This window comes from Fringilla coelebs (assembly GCF_963513975.1).
Source record: "Fringilla coelebs genome assembly, chromosome: 20".
Taxonomy (NCBI): Eukaryota; Metazoa; Chordata; class Aves; order Passeriformes; family Fringillidae; genus Fringilla; species Fringilla coelebs.
The window spans coordinates 813547-830576 of NC_140046.1; the positions used below are offsets into that span (position 1 = coordinate 813547).

Below are 17030 nucleotides of genomic sequence, written 5' to 3' on the forward strand. Positions count from 1 at the left end.
AAGCCGTTCCCCCAGGGCTGTAAATCCCTGCTCTCCTCCTGGCACAGCGGCACCGGCTGTGGTTCCGCAGCAGCAGCGATGCCAGATGGTCCTGAGGTAACCGGCGGGGCTCCCCGCGGCAGGCTCGGGGTGCCCGTCCCACACCGGGGGGCTCCCCAGGGGCTGCCCGGCGCTCTCTGGGCTGTCCCTTGTCCCCTCGCAGCCCGGGCTGCAGCGGCATCTGCCCGGCGCTCTGGTGCCCTCTGCAGCCGCTGGGCCGGGGCTCCTGCGGGAACTGCGGAGCATCGCAGGCGATGAAAATCGGTAATGCTGTCGGAGACAGCTGTTTTCGTTAGATTCATTTTCGTTAGATTCATTTTCGTTAGATTAACTTCACACACAGGTGCTCCCCCGGCCCGGGCCGCCTGCGACAGAGGGAATCGTGCAGCCACGGGTGTGATTTCTGTAGAACAGCCTGGAGACAGATCCTTCTGCTCTACAGCTGAGCCACGGGCAGCACCGATAAGGGACCTGCATGCTTTTGATGCACACGAATCAAGAGCAGAATAACAGCAGTATAGCCACGCTGAGAGCCAGCCCCCCTGTGCTCCCTGTCCTCTTACCCCTTGTGTCCAGGGGCTGTTTCACCCACAAGGAACACTTACAGTGAGGGCAAATGCAAGCTGCTCCCCTCACATCAAGTCCTGCTTACACAAGCCTCTTGCATCTCCTGTGGGCCTATCATTTATGAACCTAAATATTCTGCTCTTCATTGTGCTATGCATTTATTCATGGCTTTACCCTGGGAGCCTCAGTTGTGGTCTGCCTTCCCACTGTTTGATTCACTAAGAAACACAGTTAGGTACAGATCCAGAATAAGAAAATTATTCTTGCCCCAAAACATTAAAAACCCATACTTTTTTGTGTTATAAAATAGCAGAGGCATGTATAATTTCTTAACAGACTCACTGCATAAATCTTTGTCAAATCTACTTTCTCTCACAGCCTGTGAGAGTGTATGGTTTCTGATTGTGGGCATGATGAAATTAAATACATTCCTAGTGATTGAGAGCAACCTGAAGGGAATGGTACCTATCCTTCTGCCGACCCGGTGCACCCCTACAGAGAGCTGAAATGGGGAGGTAAATGTGGGGAGTGAGCCCAGACCATCTCAACTACACAGTAACAATCCCAATGAGATCCTGTTTCAGGTGGCTGTTTTGTGGAATTGGGTCTTATCACTGGAGTCCTGTGCAGTAACACAGTCTCTGTTGGAGAACTTTGGTTTCAGGTCTTTCCCTGCCTTGTTTTCCTGTCGTTGAAGTTGTTATTTTTAGTTTAAATGCAGCTATTCTAAAATCATTGCTAATGTCCTGCATTGCAGTATCCTACTTTCCTCAAAGGTTCAGTTGCCAGTAGAAATTGACTTTGATGTTCATGGTGCAGCTTTGTCTGGAGCCCCTGTTGTGTAGGTCAGAGCATCTCTGTTCTGGGAAAGGAGCTCGTGGGGGTGGCTGCTTCTTAAGCCCAGGTGTTGTCAGAGGAAGAGGATGTTGGATCTCTTGGGCCCAGCTCAGCTCTTTGAAGTCACTTCAGGCTCATTGCCAGCTGTCAGCCACGCAGGGCTCTGCAGGAGTCTGTTTGTAGCAGGCAGATGTGTCATTCAGCAGCCTCAATGCACACTTGTCCTGTGCCCCCAGGCACTCTTGGCATTCCTCCTTTCCTGTGCAGCCAGAGCTTTGTGGCACCCTGGGGGACCCTGCAGTTAAACCCCCTCTGTGTCAGTGCTGGGGAATCCTGATGGGAAGATTCTTCCTGAAGTGTGTTCTGAACACTGCTTGAACAGTGCCTCTGCTGAGCCTTAGTCTGAGCAAAATGCTCCATGAAAATAGCTCCTCTGGGTGCCTGCTGGATGCTGGGGGATGTGGAGCACAGCCCTTTGGCTGGACCATGGTCTGTGGTGAGTTCAACCCCAAACAGTGCTGGGGACAGCTCATTGCTGGGACAGCTCACTGCTGCACAGCAGCCAGCAAGAAGCCAGGTATTTTATTGCAAACTGAAACTTCAGGGCAGTTTTGCAATGCAAGAACACTGACCCTGCTTAGCCATGAGGAGATTTCGTGCCCTGTAATCCCACATTGATCTGGATTACTTTTTTATTTAAAGAAACTGACCTCCAGTAGACACAGCAGGTCTCTCTGGCCCAGCAAGCAAGTCCTGAGCACAAGAACAGAAACAAAAGTTCTAAGTAGTAAAAAAAATGGTAGAGACCACTATTGTGCTTCAATAAAAAAACCAAGGAGAGCAGTGTCTCCCATAGGTCTTGACATTTTATTAGTAGATTAAGTAGTTAGCTAGGCTACTTAATTCTTTTTTCTGAAATAATAAATTAAAGGTTACCAAATACTCAGCACATTTGCTTAGAAAGAGAGCATCATTAAAATGCTGCCTTCTCTTTCCAGCAGGCAGCCTCATTTCTTTTGGGTTTAAAGAAAAGGCACACCTCCATAATGCAGTTTTAACCAAGCAAAGCTGTGCTTACATCTCTGGTGTGACACTCCATGTGTGACTCTGGGTATGGTACCCAGCTCCTCTGAGTTTCAAACGTATTCCAGAACTTCTCCACCTCCCAAAGGTGTTCTGGTGTCAAAGCAGGTGATGCTCAGATGTGTTATGAACGAAGCCATGAGGGTCATGACATGCAGGAGTAAATGGGAGGAGAGAATGTCCAAGGCACAGTTGTTCTGAAGCTGGAAGCCTGTGAAGTGGTGACTGGCAGCTTTCTTGTGTTTGGGACAATTTCAGAAAAAAATTCTTCATTATTTGCTCAAAGAGCAGTTTTTTCACTCTTCCTTAAGCTAGGAATCAGTCTGGTCTTCCCAGAAGTGATGAAAATAAGCAGGTTTAGCTGGAACTCTGCTGACACTTCCCAGTGAAAGGACTTTGCAGAGTAGCCCCACAAAGAGCTGCAGGACTGTTCACAGGCCCAGGGAAACAGGGCTGCAGATGTCACATGAGCAGCCTCAGAAGAGGAAACCGAGTGTTGCTAGATGCCAGTGCGCAGCCACTGCTGTCACGCTCTGGTGACTCACACCAGTGGATCAAGGCAGGCCTGGAAAGCCGAGCTAATTTGTCATTTCCTTCCTCTTCCTCTCCCAGGGCAGCAGTTCACAGGGGGCCCCTCTGACCTTTAGCCTCTGAAGGGATGAGAGACTGAAGAGCTGACAGAGGTGTGTGTTCAGGGAAAGAAAGTATCAAAGGCTTACATTGATTTGCTTTTTAGCACTCCTTGTGTTTCATGCGTTGGATCTCTTCTAATTAAATCAGGAGAAACAAAAGAAGTCCGAGGTTTGTTTTCCAGAACTCTCTCATGCTCAGTGCTGCTGTTTGCAGTGAACCCAGGCATCTCCCACTGATGAGAGCACAGCACCTTGATGAGACAGAAATTCCCACCCAGCTCATCTTCTTTCTCTAACGCTGACAAATTCGACCTGCAGCAGGAAGCAAGGCACTGATACGATGCAGCGTGGAGATGCTGCAGGAATCTCTCCTCCAAACGCAGGACAAGCTGCCAATCCCCCTGCAGACACTCCCGTGGGGGTTATTACAGGCTGTAGGAGCCGCTTTGCTCCTCCCTGGTCCCGAGTCTGCCTTCGAACAGGACACGGGGAGGCAGCGGTGAGCGCCATGGCCGCCGGCCGGGAGCCGGGACCGGGACCGGACCGGGATCGGGGCGGGGCGCGTGCCCACGTGTGCAGAACTGCGCGTGCCCAGATGTGCCGAACTGCGCGTGCCCAGATGTGCCGAACTGCGCGTGCCCAGGTGTGCCGAACTGCGCGTGCTCAGGTGTGCAGAACTGCGCGTGCCCAGATGTGCAGAACTGCGCGTGCTCAGGTGTGCAGAACTGCGCGTGCCCAGATGTGCCGAACTGCGCGCGCGCGCGCGTGTGTGCTCAGGTGTGCAGAACTGCGCATGCCCAGGTGCGCAGAACTGCGCGCGCGCGCGTGTGCTCAGGTGCGCAGAACCGCGCATGCCCAGGTGCGCAGAACTGCGCGTGCTCAGGTGTGCAGAACCGCGCATGCTCAGGTGCGCAGAACCGAGCATGCCCAGGTGCGCAGAACTGCGCGTGCCCAGGTGCGCAGAACTGCGCGTGCTCAGGTGCGCAGAACAGCGCATGCCCAGGTGTGCAGAACCGCGCATGCTCAGGTGCGCAGAACTGCGCGTGCCCAGGTGCGCAGAACTGCGCGCGTGTGCCCAGGTGCGCAGAACTGCGCGTGCTCAGGTGCGCAGAACTGCGCGTGCTCAGGTGCGCAGTGCCGCGCGTGCTCAGGTGTGTAGAACTGCGCATGCCCAGGTGTGCAGAACTGCGCGTGCTCAGGTGTGCAGAACTGCGCGTGCTCAGGTGTGCAGTGCCGCGCGTGCTCAGGTGTGCAGAACAGCGCGTGCTCAGGTGTGCAGAACTGCGCGTGCTCAGGTGTGCAGAACTGCGCGTGCTCAGGTGCGCAGAACAGCGCATGCCCAGGTGTGCAGAACCGCGCATGCCCAGGTGTGCAGAACTGCGCGTGCTCAGGTGCGCAGAACAGCGCATGCCCAGGTGTGCAGTGCCGCGCGTGCTCAGGTGTGCAGAACAGCGCGTGCCCAGGTGCGCAGTGCCGCGCCTGCCCGGCAGAGGGCGCTGCACAGCCGGCAGCCCGGAGCCCCTCCCGGGATTGGGGGCTGGTGAAGGATTTGGGGTTCGGGAAAGGGGTTTGGGTTTCCTCCCCTTCCTGCCCTCCCAGGCCTTTCTCTTCAGCACGAGGGTACAGCAACAAGCCAAACCAATTCCAGCTTTCCAGGAGGAAAGAGCAAAACTAATTAGATATCTTGTTCTCAGACATTTCTCTAGAAGTACAACAGAATGTTGCTTCTCTCTTGCTTTGAGCAGGGATTCAGCTCAGATCACTTTGCTCTGGACATGGAGCGTTTCAGAGCATTGGTACCTGGTGTGAAACCACAATGCCAGAGTTTGAAAGAGCAGAGAAGATCAAGGCAGCAGCAGAACTGCATCTGTGCTGAATGAGGGCAAGCCTCTGGAGCAGGCCCTGCAGACTGACCATCAGGAACTGCGTTTATATTTGACATTTGTTTGGAAAGCGTGATAGGCCTGTGCCAAAGGGACTTTCTGACCACATCAGGGAGGAAAAACAGATTCTGAGGTTGGCCACAGTTTTCTTTAGAATCCCTTTCTGTGCCTCATTTATTTACCTCTAAGTGAGGGATTATGTATTCTGTTCACATCTTTGGTCTGTTTAACTTAGGAGTTGTTTGGATTAGAGAGACTTCTTTATTAAAGGCTTGGATGCTACTATAGTGCACAAATGAAGATAATTCAAACATTTCCATGGTCCCATAAATACTCCAAATGTTATTATCCTTATATTTCTCCATAAATGCTACTGAGTTATGTTTTGTTTAAAGTGTGATTTAAGATAATTGGTTAGTCAGAATACTGGTTTGTTTCTGAATAATAAGTAGTTAATAATATCTGCTGTTGAAGCCAAGAACTATTATAGATTCCAGAAAAAAAAACAGGCTTTAAAAAAAACCCCTCAACATCATATTTCTTATGAATTACTAGACGGAAGTGATACTAAAAAGAGGAAACCCTTCTCACCACAGCACAGTGCACAGAATAATGTCTTCCCAGCCAATGTATGAGCATCCCTGTTCAGGGCAGTTTCCTTGGGCAAAGAGCTCCATAGGAAAAGTGTAATTTCAGAAGTTCTCCATGCACACAGATGGACATCTTGAATTCATTTCTATTGCAGCCTGCTGCCAAAAGAGCTCACGATCTGGCCCGTGTACCATGCTGTGGACAGTAGCAGTTCTGTCTGAATCGAGCCCTCTGTGTCTGATGGACACAGAGCTGAGCTGTGGAGCTCACAGCTCTGGAGCTGAGCTGCACAGAGCTGCTGGGCAGGGCCTGACCCTGCTCTGGGGCTGTGCTGGGTAGGGTCTGACCCTGTGTGTGTGACTGGCCAGGGCAGGGGCTGTGCTGGTGTTCAGGGCTTCCAGCACAATCTGCGACACTTGTGTTGGCCAAATGCCATCCTGGCAGCTCTTCACCCAACACAAACCTGTGAGCAGGCCAGTCCACTTCCAGCTTCTCTAATGTCTCATGATCCAGTGGACACAGTCAATAAACCTGGGGATGCCAAGGGGCCTTTGCACCTTCCCCCAGGAGGTAAATGCCCTCCCAGTTGCTGCCTTCCCAGTGCAGTGTTGTCACTGTGCAAGCACTGAGCTTTTCCCAGGCTCCAGAATAACCCCTGGCAGGGAGTTACAATGTGTGTGAGTTACACAGACACACGTGGATGGAGGCACTCACCCCCCACATCAACCCACAGAGATACACACGTGTGTATTTCAAACTTCCCTTGCTTTGTTGCAAGCCTTTGCTATGAATATGTTTCATTAGAGCCTGGGCAGTTGTTGCTCAGATTCTTGCCATGGTGGACTCTGTTTAATTAGATTTTTATTTGTAGTGTTGTGCTGGAGTAGAGTCAGGAGAGGATTCTCTAGGCAGCAGATCAAACTCATCTGTGAGAGCACTGAGGTCAGAGAAATGGCAAACTGCAGGCCAGATGTAGGGCTGATTTATACAATCACAGAAGCAGCATGCCACCCCTAGTTCCTGTTTGTTCTCAGAGCCCGCCAACTGGAGGTGCTTCACTTGAGTATCATAACTATCTGAACTTCTGGGATCAGCCTGAAGGAAACCACGTGGCAAGTTCAAACCTCCCTTAGAGGCCAGGTGGCCTTGGGGCTGTGTCACAGACCTGTTGGAAGGTAGGGAGGGGACTTTCTCAGCTGTTCCTTTTCCTTCTGTGCCAGTGAGCTCACAAAACCCAGCGCAGCTCTCTGGACTGGGGCAGCAGCAAACACATATCTCAGTCTTGTGACATGCCACATCGGGACCAAAGTTCTGCCCAAACTCTTCTCACTGCTTTTATCTGCAGTGGACCTTGGGTGTTTTTTTTTGTTGTTGCTGTTTTTTTCCTTTCCTCTGATGCAATTAAAATGAAGCAATACTTTAAGTCTTTCTTCTGGACTTGCTCCTTCTGCAGTGACCACAAGGAGCTGGTCATAATTAATAAATATCATCAAACACCGTAATGACTCCTGAGCAGTTGCCCCAGAAGGTTTGAATTACATTGTTAATAATGTACACTGATAGATTTTTTTCCCATCTAATTTCAGTTTAAGTTTTCCATCCTGGCATTTATTCTGGTACAAGAGTTTTACTAGAATTGCTGTTATATCAGGAAGCAGATTGAGATAGTCTTCCCAAAGAAGTGCTTGCCTTTTGAAGCAGGAGGGGAGAGTACCACCTTGAAGAAGTGGGCAGAACTCTCCAATTAAATGGGAGAAGTTCCTGCCGTTAGTGTGCAGGGGGCAGCAAGCATTTGGGTAGGCTGAGAAGTGAACTCAGAGAGGGAGAGGGGTTATGATTTCTGTCAGGGAACCCCAGTGTAGCAACTCTTGTTAGAGCCCGTAAATAAATATTTTTCTCCTTGATGCAACAGAGCACTCACGAATAAAAGTGAGCATTCAGGCGCTCCCTCATGTTAGAAATAAATCATATCTGCCCCAGAACTTCTGTCTGAAATTCGCTGGTTACACAAGGCATAACCTTGCTGATAACTAACAGTGTTATCATGACTTATCTGAAGTTTACTCTGGCTTTTTTTTTGGTTCTAGTACATCAATAATTCGGGCTGTTCTGATCCAGCTCATTGCAGTGGGATTTGGGTGTGGAGCAGTGTTTATTAAACAAATTTGTCCTTGTGCCGAAGCCAGCATCCCACAGACACCCTGCCTGCCTTACTCAGGTGGTTCTAATCTGAAATAATTACTTGGATAAACAGTTTCTGCCTGACACCTCTACCAGATTTCCCATGGGATCTTACAGAACCTCTGTGTTTTATGAGCCTATTGTAATATATAAGGAAAAGGTCACGGGATTCATCCACCCTGTTTCTAAAGTGCTCCAATGGAAGTCCTCATCTAGCACTGAAACAACAAAACCTACACAATACTTAGCAGTGTTATTCACTCGTGATTCAACTAAAATGCCATATGTGAATGTGGAAAATAGAGTTTTCAGAGTATTTCAGAGAAACTTCCTTGTGGCTGCTTGGGCTTGCTTCTCTCCATCACTGTTTAAGATGGCCACTGCAGGCCGTGCCTCAGGCACAGGCCACTCTGTCCCCTGTCCCTGCATCCCGAGCCCTCCTTCCCCCTGCCCCCCACCTGAGGGCCAGCCTGGATGGGTTGTGGGGACAGAGCTCTTTTGTAGCTCCATGGCCTTGTCCTTTGCTTGTTCCCTTTCCCCCTGACAGTGGTTACTGAAGACCAGCTGGGAGGAGCCGTGTGCCTCACCCTGCTGAAGGGCCCAGCTTTGTGCTGTGGTCACAGCTGGGAACTGGTGGGGAGGGTGGGGATCGGGCCTCACCTTGTGGTGTCCCACCACGGCAGGAAGAGGCTTGTAAACGTGGTACATTATTATAAATAGCCTCACTAATGAAGAAAGCTTGTGTACTTGGTCTAACACTATAATTTGTGTCCTGGGAGAAAGGTTAGAGCAAACAGAGGAACTTCTGCAGGCAGAGCTGGGAGAAGCAGCTTTCAGAGGTGGTGAAACGGGGAGCTGGGATGTTGTTTTCTTCCTCCATTTCCATTAATCAGAGCTTTTGGTGAACACAACCTGAGGGGACCCTTCAGTTAGCCCCTCCTGCAAGATGCCACACTGAAGTCCTAACCTGCTGACCCAAGGCTGGAACCGTGATCTTGCAGAAACAGGCTCATGGCAAGCCCAGCTTTTAGCTAAGCTCATGAAGGTGCTTAAATAAGCAGATTTGCAGCTCACACATGCTTATAACACTGTCACTGCTTTAGAGAGCTCTGTAAGCATCTGTCTGGGAGCACAAACCAGGCTTCACCAGCTCAGCCTGGAACGCTGCAGCCAGTGTTGATAAACCAGTCACCAAGTGAGATACCAGAAAACTTTTATACAAGTTTTTAATACAAAATTCAACAAAAATATATATAATCAGGCATTTTATGCAATGCATACATTCTTTATATCTGCAGGTACAGATAAATAACAGAAGGCAAAACCAAGTATTTTGCTTATCTTTGGCCATTAACCAATAATCACCCCCAAACAGATATTATAGGGTTAAAGGATAATAAACTGAGTCTGCAAATGTCTCTCATTACAGACACAGTATCAGGCAAAAATACAGTAGTCAGATTTTCAGAAATGTAAGGAAATAGTTCTCTTAACACTGCCCAATACTGAAATTTCACCTGGTTTGCTGCTATGGAGCATAAGGCCTTCAGCTGACTCAGGCATGGTCCTGGGTTACATCAGATACACTGCACCCCTTTTAACCTCCTGCCCTTCCCCACACACTGCTCTCTACAAAGCCACGCCGTACCTCTCACAAATAAACTAGGACAAAGTCTGACCTGGGGGGCAGCTTTCTGCACCCCAACCAACGTACAGAAGGAAGCTTAACTGCTGTGTAAGTCAATAGTTTTCCTACCTCAGTGTGCCAGAACAGCTGTCCTTCCACTTACAGCTCAGACGCATCATGGCTCTACCAAAGCAATATATACATGAGACACATGAAAAATCATACAAGCAATTTTTAAAGGTACACTGATAACATGTAGCAGCTTATGTCTATATATGTACATGTTTTCACAGTTACACTTTAGAAAATTGAGAACACCAGGAATACTTCTACTGTGTTTTCTATAAATAGTAAAAAAAAATTACCTGTCAGGCATTTTGATAAAATAGTATTTAGGTTATCACTTTAAATAGCTCTTGAAAACCTGTAGAGTTTTAAGCTTAAAGGCTGTACAGTTTGAGGATTCCGTAAAGTGTTTGTAGCCAGTTTCAGCAGCTGGGCCACCTCCCAGTCGTCGGTTTCGTTTTTTTGTTTTCTTCTCAAATAACTCAAATCTGGTAACAAAGGAACTCCACCACTTTGCCTGGGATAGGCAAGTTCTTGACCTGGCTGGTGGGCATCACCCTGCGGATGGCCATGCGACACAGGTGCTGCAGGCTGGACACCTGGCTCGGGGTCGCCCAGAAGTACACGCTGCCATCCTGGGTCCTGCACAAAACCCACAAAACCCTCCAGGTTATTCCACACGAACCAGCTCAGCCTGCTACCAACTCACACACACATGACTAAGCAGGGGACTTGCTGGTGCTCAGTTCCAGCTGCTCCCGATCCTGATTTACTCCAGTTCCTATTTTAAGCTACAGCAGCACAATAAGCAACTTGTCTATGCAAAGGGAGCAGATCTCCCAGCAGCTACTGCTGTGCCACCTAACACACAACAACTGCCCTCAGCTATCTGATGGGCTTCTTCCAATCCTCATGTTTTGGGTCTCTCACATATTTATTTTTAAAGATAAGAAGTGAGTTTATCAGCTGATTGATTTTACTGCTATTCCATGCATGTTTAAACAAACAGTCCCAGTCAGAAGCACCAGGCTGCAAGTCACAACTGAAGATTTTCAGAACACTGAGCCGCTGTTTTCAATCTCTTGTGTTACCTTCATATTTCAGAAAGGAAAAGAAGTCTATACTTGCCCTGCAGCCAGAACGCTGCCATCAGTAGAGAAAGTACAGCAGAGTCCATTGTTCAGAGGTGCAACTTGTACAGGGTATTCTTCATCAATTCTCCAGAACCTCACCATTCTGAGGAGGAAGGACAACACAGGAAGTTATCAGAGTGGGTTTTTAACTGTGCTTGGTGTTTTCTGTGTGCTGCACAAAAAACAAGTGTGGAGCACCGCGGTGGCAGTGCTGAGAGGCTCCTGTGCCAGGGCAAGAAGGCAGGAGGGGCAGCAGCCCCGTGCCCACACTCACTTGTCGTCGGCCAGGCTGGCCACGTGCAGCCCGTCGTGGCTGAAGCACACGGAGCGCACCCAGCGGTCGTTGGCGCCGCCCGCGAAGATCGGCGTGGGCGGGGGGAACAGGTGCCTGTGGACAGATGGACAGAGACACGCTCAGGGACACAGCCTCAGCCAGGACAGCAGAGCTCAGGCACTCACAAACAAACAGCGCTGGACCAGTTCACCGTGGATTCGGCAGCGGGGACTGAACTGCCGCGCGCTCTTCAGCTTTGCTTAACAACTTGGCGCACATTAAAATACCAGTGCTGGAAATTCTCTCTCAGATGGAAGAACAACCTCCAGCCTCTGCCACTTTAGGACTTCCACCAGCCACTGGTCATTTCCAAGTCCACTCTGGGAGACAGTTTCCAGATTTGAGTGCTTTACTTACCCAAATTCCCTAAGGATCACTCCAATATGTGGATCCCAGACATAGACTCGAGTATCATAAGATGCAGTAGCCAGTAACGCTCCATCAGGAGAGAACTCACAAGCTACAACATCATTGTGATGGCCTTCAAGTTTTCGTAGCATGGAGTATTTATCCATATCCCAGAGGAACACCTGAAATTAAACGAGCTGATGTTATAGCCCTGCTCAGAGAGGCAATGAAGCATTTGTTTTTTAAGTATAGCTAGTCTTATTTAGGATTATACTAAAATCGGGTATTATGAATTACTACAATTAAGAAATATGCTCAGTGTCATATTCAGATTAAAATCAAGTTTTTTTAAAAAATAATTAAAGCAGACATGCAAGTTCTAACTCAAATTTGTTAAATGTTATTAACAAAATAAGCCAAAATATAAGATAAAGGCAACACAATTTAACCATGTAGCTTACTGAAATTCATGTATTACAAAACTATTTTATTAAAATATTCAGAAATAAATAGGGTTAAACTCTACAGTCCCCTCTTTTCAGTAACTACCAAAATTTTAAGAAATATACAGACAGAAAATGTAAGGTTAACATATTGTTACTCCAGTGGCATCCCTTTAAGATCACTTGTTTACAATTGCTTGGATCACCAACGTCAGCCTAGGAAGAGAAACAGATACTGCAAGCAAAAAGAATTTTCACAGCCAAAAGTTATGTCTTTGGCAAAACAACAGGGAAGTCTAACCACATTATTAGAAAGAATTTAGTCATTTAAAATCAAGTCAACAGTAATAAACAACATTAATATCACAATTTACCCGACTAATTGCACAGTATATTGTAAGAATTAATGGAATATTACAGTATTTTACATGCAGTTGTATATTATATATTATCAAAATAAGGACTGTGCAGAATTACTTAATAGGAACTATCCATGTACTGAAGCATGGTTTTACAGGAATATAAGTCTTTAGCAAAAGCTGTTATGTCCCTCAAAGCACTCACTAGCAGCCTTGATTTTTCCCTTGACAGTTTTACAGCTAAGGTTAAATTCTGACATCTTGGATAAATTTATGTTTGACCAAAACAAACTCAGCCTTAGTGCCTCCCATACCACCTGACTCTGAACCATTTTACAATCAGTTATAAACACATTCACTAATTTTTCCAAGAAGACCCCAACATTCTACAAAACTGAAAACTAAGTTTGAGGAGTCAGTGTGTTTCACTGCTGTGAAAACTATTAAAAAAAAAACAAAAACAACAACAACAAAAAAAAAAAAAAAGGAAAAAAAAAAAGCAAGCAAGCAAGCAGACAGTGGACATGGAGCAGCACCTGCGTACGTACAGGACCCCTTGCAGCCGAGGGCAAGGTTACTTCGTCCTACGGTACAGACGGTACAGCTCGCCGGGCTGGCGGCCAGAGCTGCCACTCTCTGCCCGCCAACACCACTGTGCTCCTCAGAGTGGTGCCAGCTTAACTCAATCACACCAATATTGCTGCCACCACCTGTGACAGGGAAAGCAAGAAGCTTATGGAAAACACACAGCCTCCAGACAGCAATGTACACATCCCCCTCTGCTCCACTACAGAGCCAGACCCCAGAGCTCGGCTGCGCTCACCGCCGTGGACAATGCCTCTGAGCACTCCCGCAGGAGTGATGGCCAGTGCCTCAACTGGGCTCCACTACACTGCCTACAGAGCCCCTGGAACCAGGCTGAACTCCCTTTCTGGTTTGCCCTAACTCTTCAGTGCCGGGAGTAGCTTATGGCATACATGCATTACCTGCACTGCTTTCAGTTCTCTAGCAGGGCATTAGGATGGAAGCAAAACCAGTGTGCTCCTCTTCCTTTTAACTCTTAGATACTACTGCCATTGGTACGGGAAAACAGGGAGAAATGTTTTTGTTCAGCAGGAGATGCCCTGACTGGCTCCAACTTTGGGAAGTCTTTCTCATTGAGCACGAAATAGGAAGGACAAAATCAAAACCAAAACAGTTTTATGCATTAATCTAAGTATCTTTTAACACTGGCAGCTTCAGTGGTCTTTGTTTTATACCGTGACCCTGCGCAGACCTATTTCTCCACACTTACAGCCTCTCCAACTAAAAGCAGTGCAAGTTCCATTCACAAATCAGGGTCTCAATGCACCATTTGCCAGTTTAATTTCATGCACTTTCACATCATCAAACATTAGAAGTTCATGACACCGAGCACAAGCTTAATGTTACTTAGATTTAAAATGATTATGCACACAATTCAGGAGAATTAAGGAACAAGAAACTCTGACACATACTGCTTTACTAGCTCCAACAGAACAGAGGATGGAGGAGTCTGGAGAGAATGCACAGCCATACACCCAGTTCGGATGGCCTCTCAGCACCTTCATCATGTTTCCTAAACAGAAAGGCATTGCTGTAAGAATTGGTTAAGTATTACAAAATTCAGATGGGAAAGCTTTTCCAAGTTAGTTATTTCTTTGTGAAATTTCATATTATTTTCCCAAACTTCTTGCAGAGTTATTCTACACAGAAATAAAACCCCTGGGATGCAGCCTCTACTTCCATGTCACTATTCAGAAAGGTCACTTCATGCACTCTTAGCCCAAAACCTGCTTCTGCCTCCAGGGTTCAGACAGATAAGGAATTCCAAGGGGCTGCAGAGTGAGTGACTAAAGAATTCCAAGTGCACAGTGACTGACTAACCGAACATGCAGTTTTTAAACAATCCTGACCAAACTTGAGTCTAGAGCAATAAAAGAGGTGAGTACATGGGTGCTTCTCTCAGGTACTGGAGCAGATAAAGCCCAGACATTACCATCATCTTTCAGGTCCCACACTCGCAGGGTTTTGTCTCTGGACGCAGACACAAGAATCAGGCTGCCATCGGGGGCAAAGGTTAAATCTCTGACAACTTCTGTGTGGTCCATCAGGTTAAGGAGGAGTTTTCCTGTTACATGAGAACACCACAATTTAACATGAAGGACTCCTGTACTTAAATCAAATGCTTTATGGATATAAATACTGAATATAAAATTACTGCATGTAAAGACAATTTTCTTCGTAGATATGTTCCCTACAATGAGCAGTACATGGATCCTTTCACTGTCCTGTATCAAGAGGTAACTCCTGGAAAAGCTACAAAATCTATATACTAGAACCTCAGAAATAAGGCAAGACTTGTCTTTTGATGCACATACCTGTTCAAAGCTTCAATTTACAAGGACAGATTACTGAATAGTCATTATTTTTCTTAAGTGAGTTCTCTCCAACCAAGCAGCTGTACTACCACAAAACTGAAAGTCCCTAAGTTCAGATTCAGTCTTTTTGAATCATTCATTTTTCTTTTTAAAAAGATTAAAGGTCCTCATCAACATAAACCAGCAATTTCATGCTTTTGTAGCATGGTAAAAGCAGGAAGACTATTGAGGAAACAACAATGTATGTACGCACACAATTATTTTGTGTCTTCCATCTCTCACATCTCAAAGCACGACGTGCCTCTCTTGTTCCTTTGGCAGTTTTCATTACTTCTAGTTGCAGGAGCTCATGCTTTTTTAATATTTTTTCATTTGTATTGAAGGTTCAGTTCCCAGTTACAATTCTATAACCGATTCCTGGTGCGTACCAACAATATTATCACTGCAACACGTGTGAGCTGCACCTGAGCATGACAAGGAACGTCTGGACAACGCTCTCAGGGCCACGGTGGCAGTGCTGGGGTGCCCTGGGGCAGTCCAGGAGCAGAGCTGGGCGCTCCCTGCAGCTCAGGATCCCCGCTGTGCCCTCAGCTCCTCTGCACTCACCCGTGTAGACATCCCAGATCTTGATGCGGCCGTTGTTGAGGCCGGTGGCGAGGAGCAGCTGGTCCTGCCCGAACTTGAAGCGGTGCCACTCGATGTTGACGCAGCGGCTCTGCTTCTCGGGCACGGAGGAGCCGAAGGCCAGGCTCCACACGATGTCCCCGCAGTCGATGATGTGCTCGCAGGGCCTGTTCTTCTGGCTGCCCTCGCTGCTCTGCCGCGGCAGCCGCGTGCCGGCGGCGTTCGCGCCATTCTTGGTGCCGTGCAGCAGGCTGGAAGACAGCACAAAGCACGCTGCAGCACAAGGCAGCCCCAAACAGACCTTTCTTCGAGGTCTGATGGAACCTGGGAGTCGTCGTGACGTACATCGCTGAGGCACAAAACGGTGGGTCTTTACTTTAAAATTATAAAAGTGGCTTTTTCTGATAACTGAGAAAAATGACCAGCACCCGGAAACCTTCCAACACAAAATAACACTAATGCTCTGTATACAGTTTTACCTCTGTGGAGAGCAGGATACTAACTTAATCTACTGCAAAATCCAACAGTTTCAAAGCATTTACAAAAAAATGAGCCACAAAAAATTTCTAGGATTTTCTGCTAAAGAGTTACTAAGAGTCCAGCACATGAAAAACAATTAACCACCCCCAAAACGGGGGGGAAAATGGGTCAGAGAAATGTAACCAGCTACAAAACTGCAGTGGCCACCTACCAACTTCACTAACATGCAACCTGCAAGTGCCAATAAAATGTGTGTTTTGGAACTCCGCTTGCATTCAAACAAGGGTGATAAGGAAAGAGGTCTGACTTAAGTAAATTCCTATAAGGTAAAGCCAAAGAGCATCGTGATAGGAAGTGTAAAGGGCCAGATCTCCCCGCGTCTCTAAATTCCCTTTTCATTCTAACTTCCTATTTTAGAGTGTATGAATTAATTAACAAGCCACTCCTCCACAGGCTTTTTGAGGCTGCAATAGTTGTTCCTCTTGCTGGCCACACAGGAAGATACAGAGCAGCTGTTATTTTAAGGAATTCATTTCTCCCCAAGGTGTCAAAGCCTAGAAGACCAATACATGCGTTTTAATCGATTTGAAGCTATCTCCTGTTTTCCAGGTGCACCGAAAGCCATAGCGGTTTGTCTTACAAGTTGTTGAGGCACTGTGCCCAGGGGACCAGCTTCACTATGCGATGTCCCTGTGACCACGCCAGGTACGAGCCATCGGGAGCGAACGCGACCGTCCAGTTCTCCCTGCCGCACTTCTTGTCGAAGGGAGACGTGGGGGCCAGGAGCTCTCCTACCGTGCGCGACCGAGCTGGGGGGGACAGAGGAGATCCGTGAGACGGAGATCCGTGAGAGAAGATCCGCGCAGCGCCTTACGCCGGCTGCACGGGCAGCCGCGCGTCGCCCTGCTTTGTTTCACGGCGACTAACGCCATCGGGAGGGGGCCCGGTGTCACGGTATAACCCAGCAGGGCTGAGCCCCCGCAGGGAAACACGCGGTGCCGCTCGCACTGTGCGCGATGCCGCAACCGGTACGGTACCGGCCCGCGCCTGCCCGCGGCCGGGAGAACGGGCCGGCGGCCGGGGAAGGCTCCGTGTGCCGGGACGGGCTCCGTGTGCCGGCAATGACTCCGTGTGCCGGCAATCCCGTCCGTTACCCGCGGGCAGCCCCGAGCGCGCTCCGCCGCGGAATGGGCTGAGCGCCCGCCCGCCCCCGCCCGAGCCCGGGCCCGGCCTGAGCCCGGCCGCGCTGCCCCCGCCGAACCCGCTCGCCCCCCGCTCACCGATGAGCTTCTCGTTGACACTCGGGGGAAAGCTGGCCATGGACGGGCGGCCTGAGGAGCGGCGGGGCTGCCACGGAGCGGGACGGGCGGGCACGGGCTGGGCAAGATGGCGGCGGCGGGCGGC

At 48.5% G+C, this 17030-nt stretch overlaps 1 protein-coding gene across 2 annotated transcripts; it reads right to left on the reverse strand.

Annotated features, from left to right (window-relative positions):
- Positions 1-9028: 9028 nt before the first annotated feature.
- WSB1 (WD repeat and SOCS box containing 1) lies at positions 9029-17030 on the reverse strand. 2 transcript variants are annotated; one of them, XM_084219182.1, is made up of 9 exons: positions 16907-17030; positions 16267-16435; positions 15129-15397; positions 14141-14272; positions 13620-13720; positions 11331-11503; positions 10914-11027; positions 10635-10742; positions 9029-10148 (listed from the first exon to the last, which is right to left on the reverse strand). In XM_084219182.1, exons 1-9 carry the CDS (start codon positions 16944-16946, stop codon positions 9989-9991), a joined length of 1266 nt encoding a protein of 421 aa, XP_084075308.1. In that variant the 5' UTR covers positions 16947-17030; the 3' UTR covers positions 9029-9988. The 2 variants fall into 2 exon arrangements, with proteins under 2 accessions (XP_084075308.1, XP_084075309.1); XM_084219183.1 differs by lacking the exons at positions 15129-15397; positions 16267-16435; positions 16907-17030 and adding an exon at positions 14776-15012.

Coding starts and splice junctions, on each gene's coding strand:
- WSB1 (XM_084219182.1), bottom strand. CDS start 16,946: ATGGCCAGCTTTCCCCCGAGTGTCAACGAGAAGCTCATCG. Junction 14,273..15,128: donor GATCTGGGATGTCTACACGG/GTGAGTGCAGAG, acceptor CTCATGTAACAG/GAAAACTCCTCCTTAACCTG. Junction 11,504..13,619: donor CTGTTGGAGCTAGTAAAGCA/GTATGTGTCAGA, acceptor GTTTAATTTCAG/GTGTTCCTCTGGGATATGGA.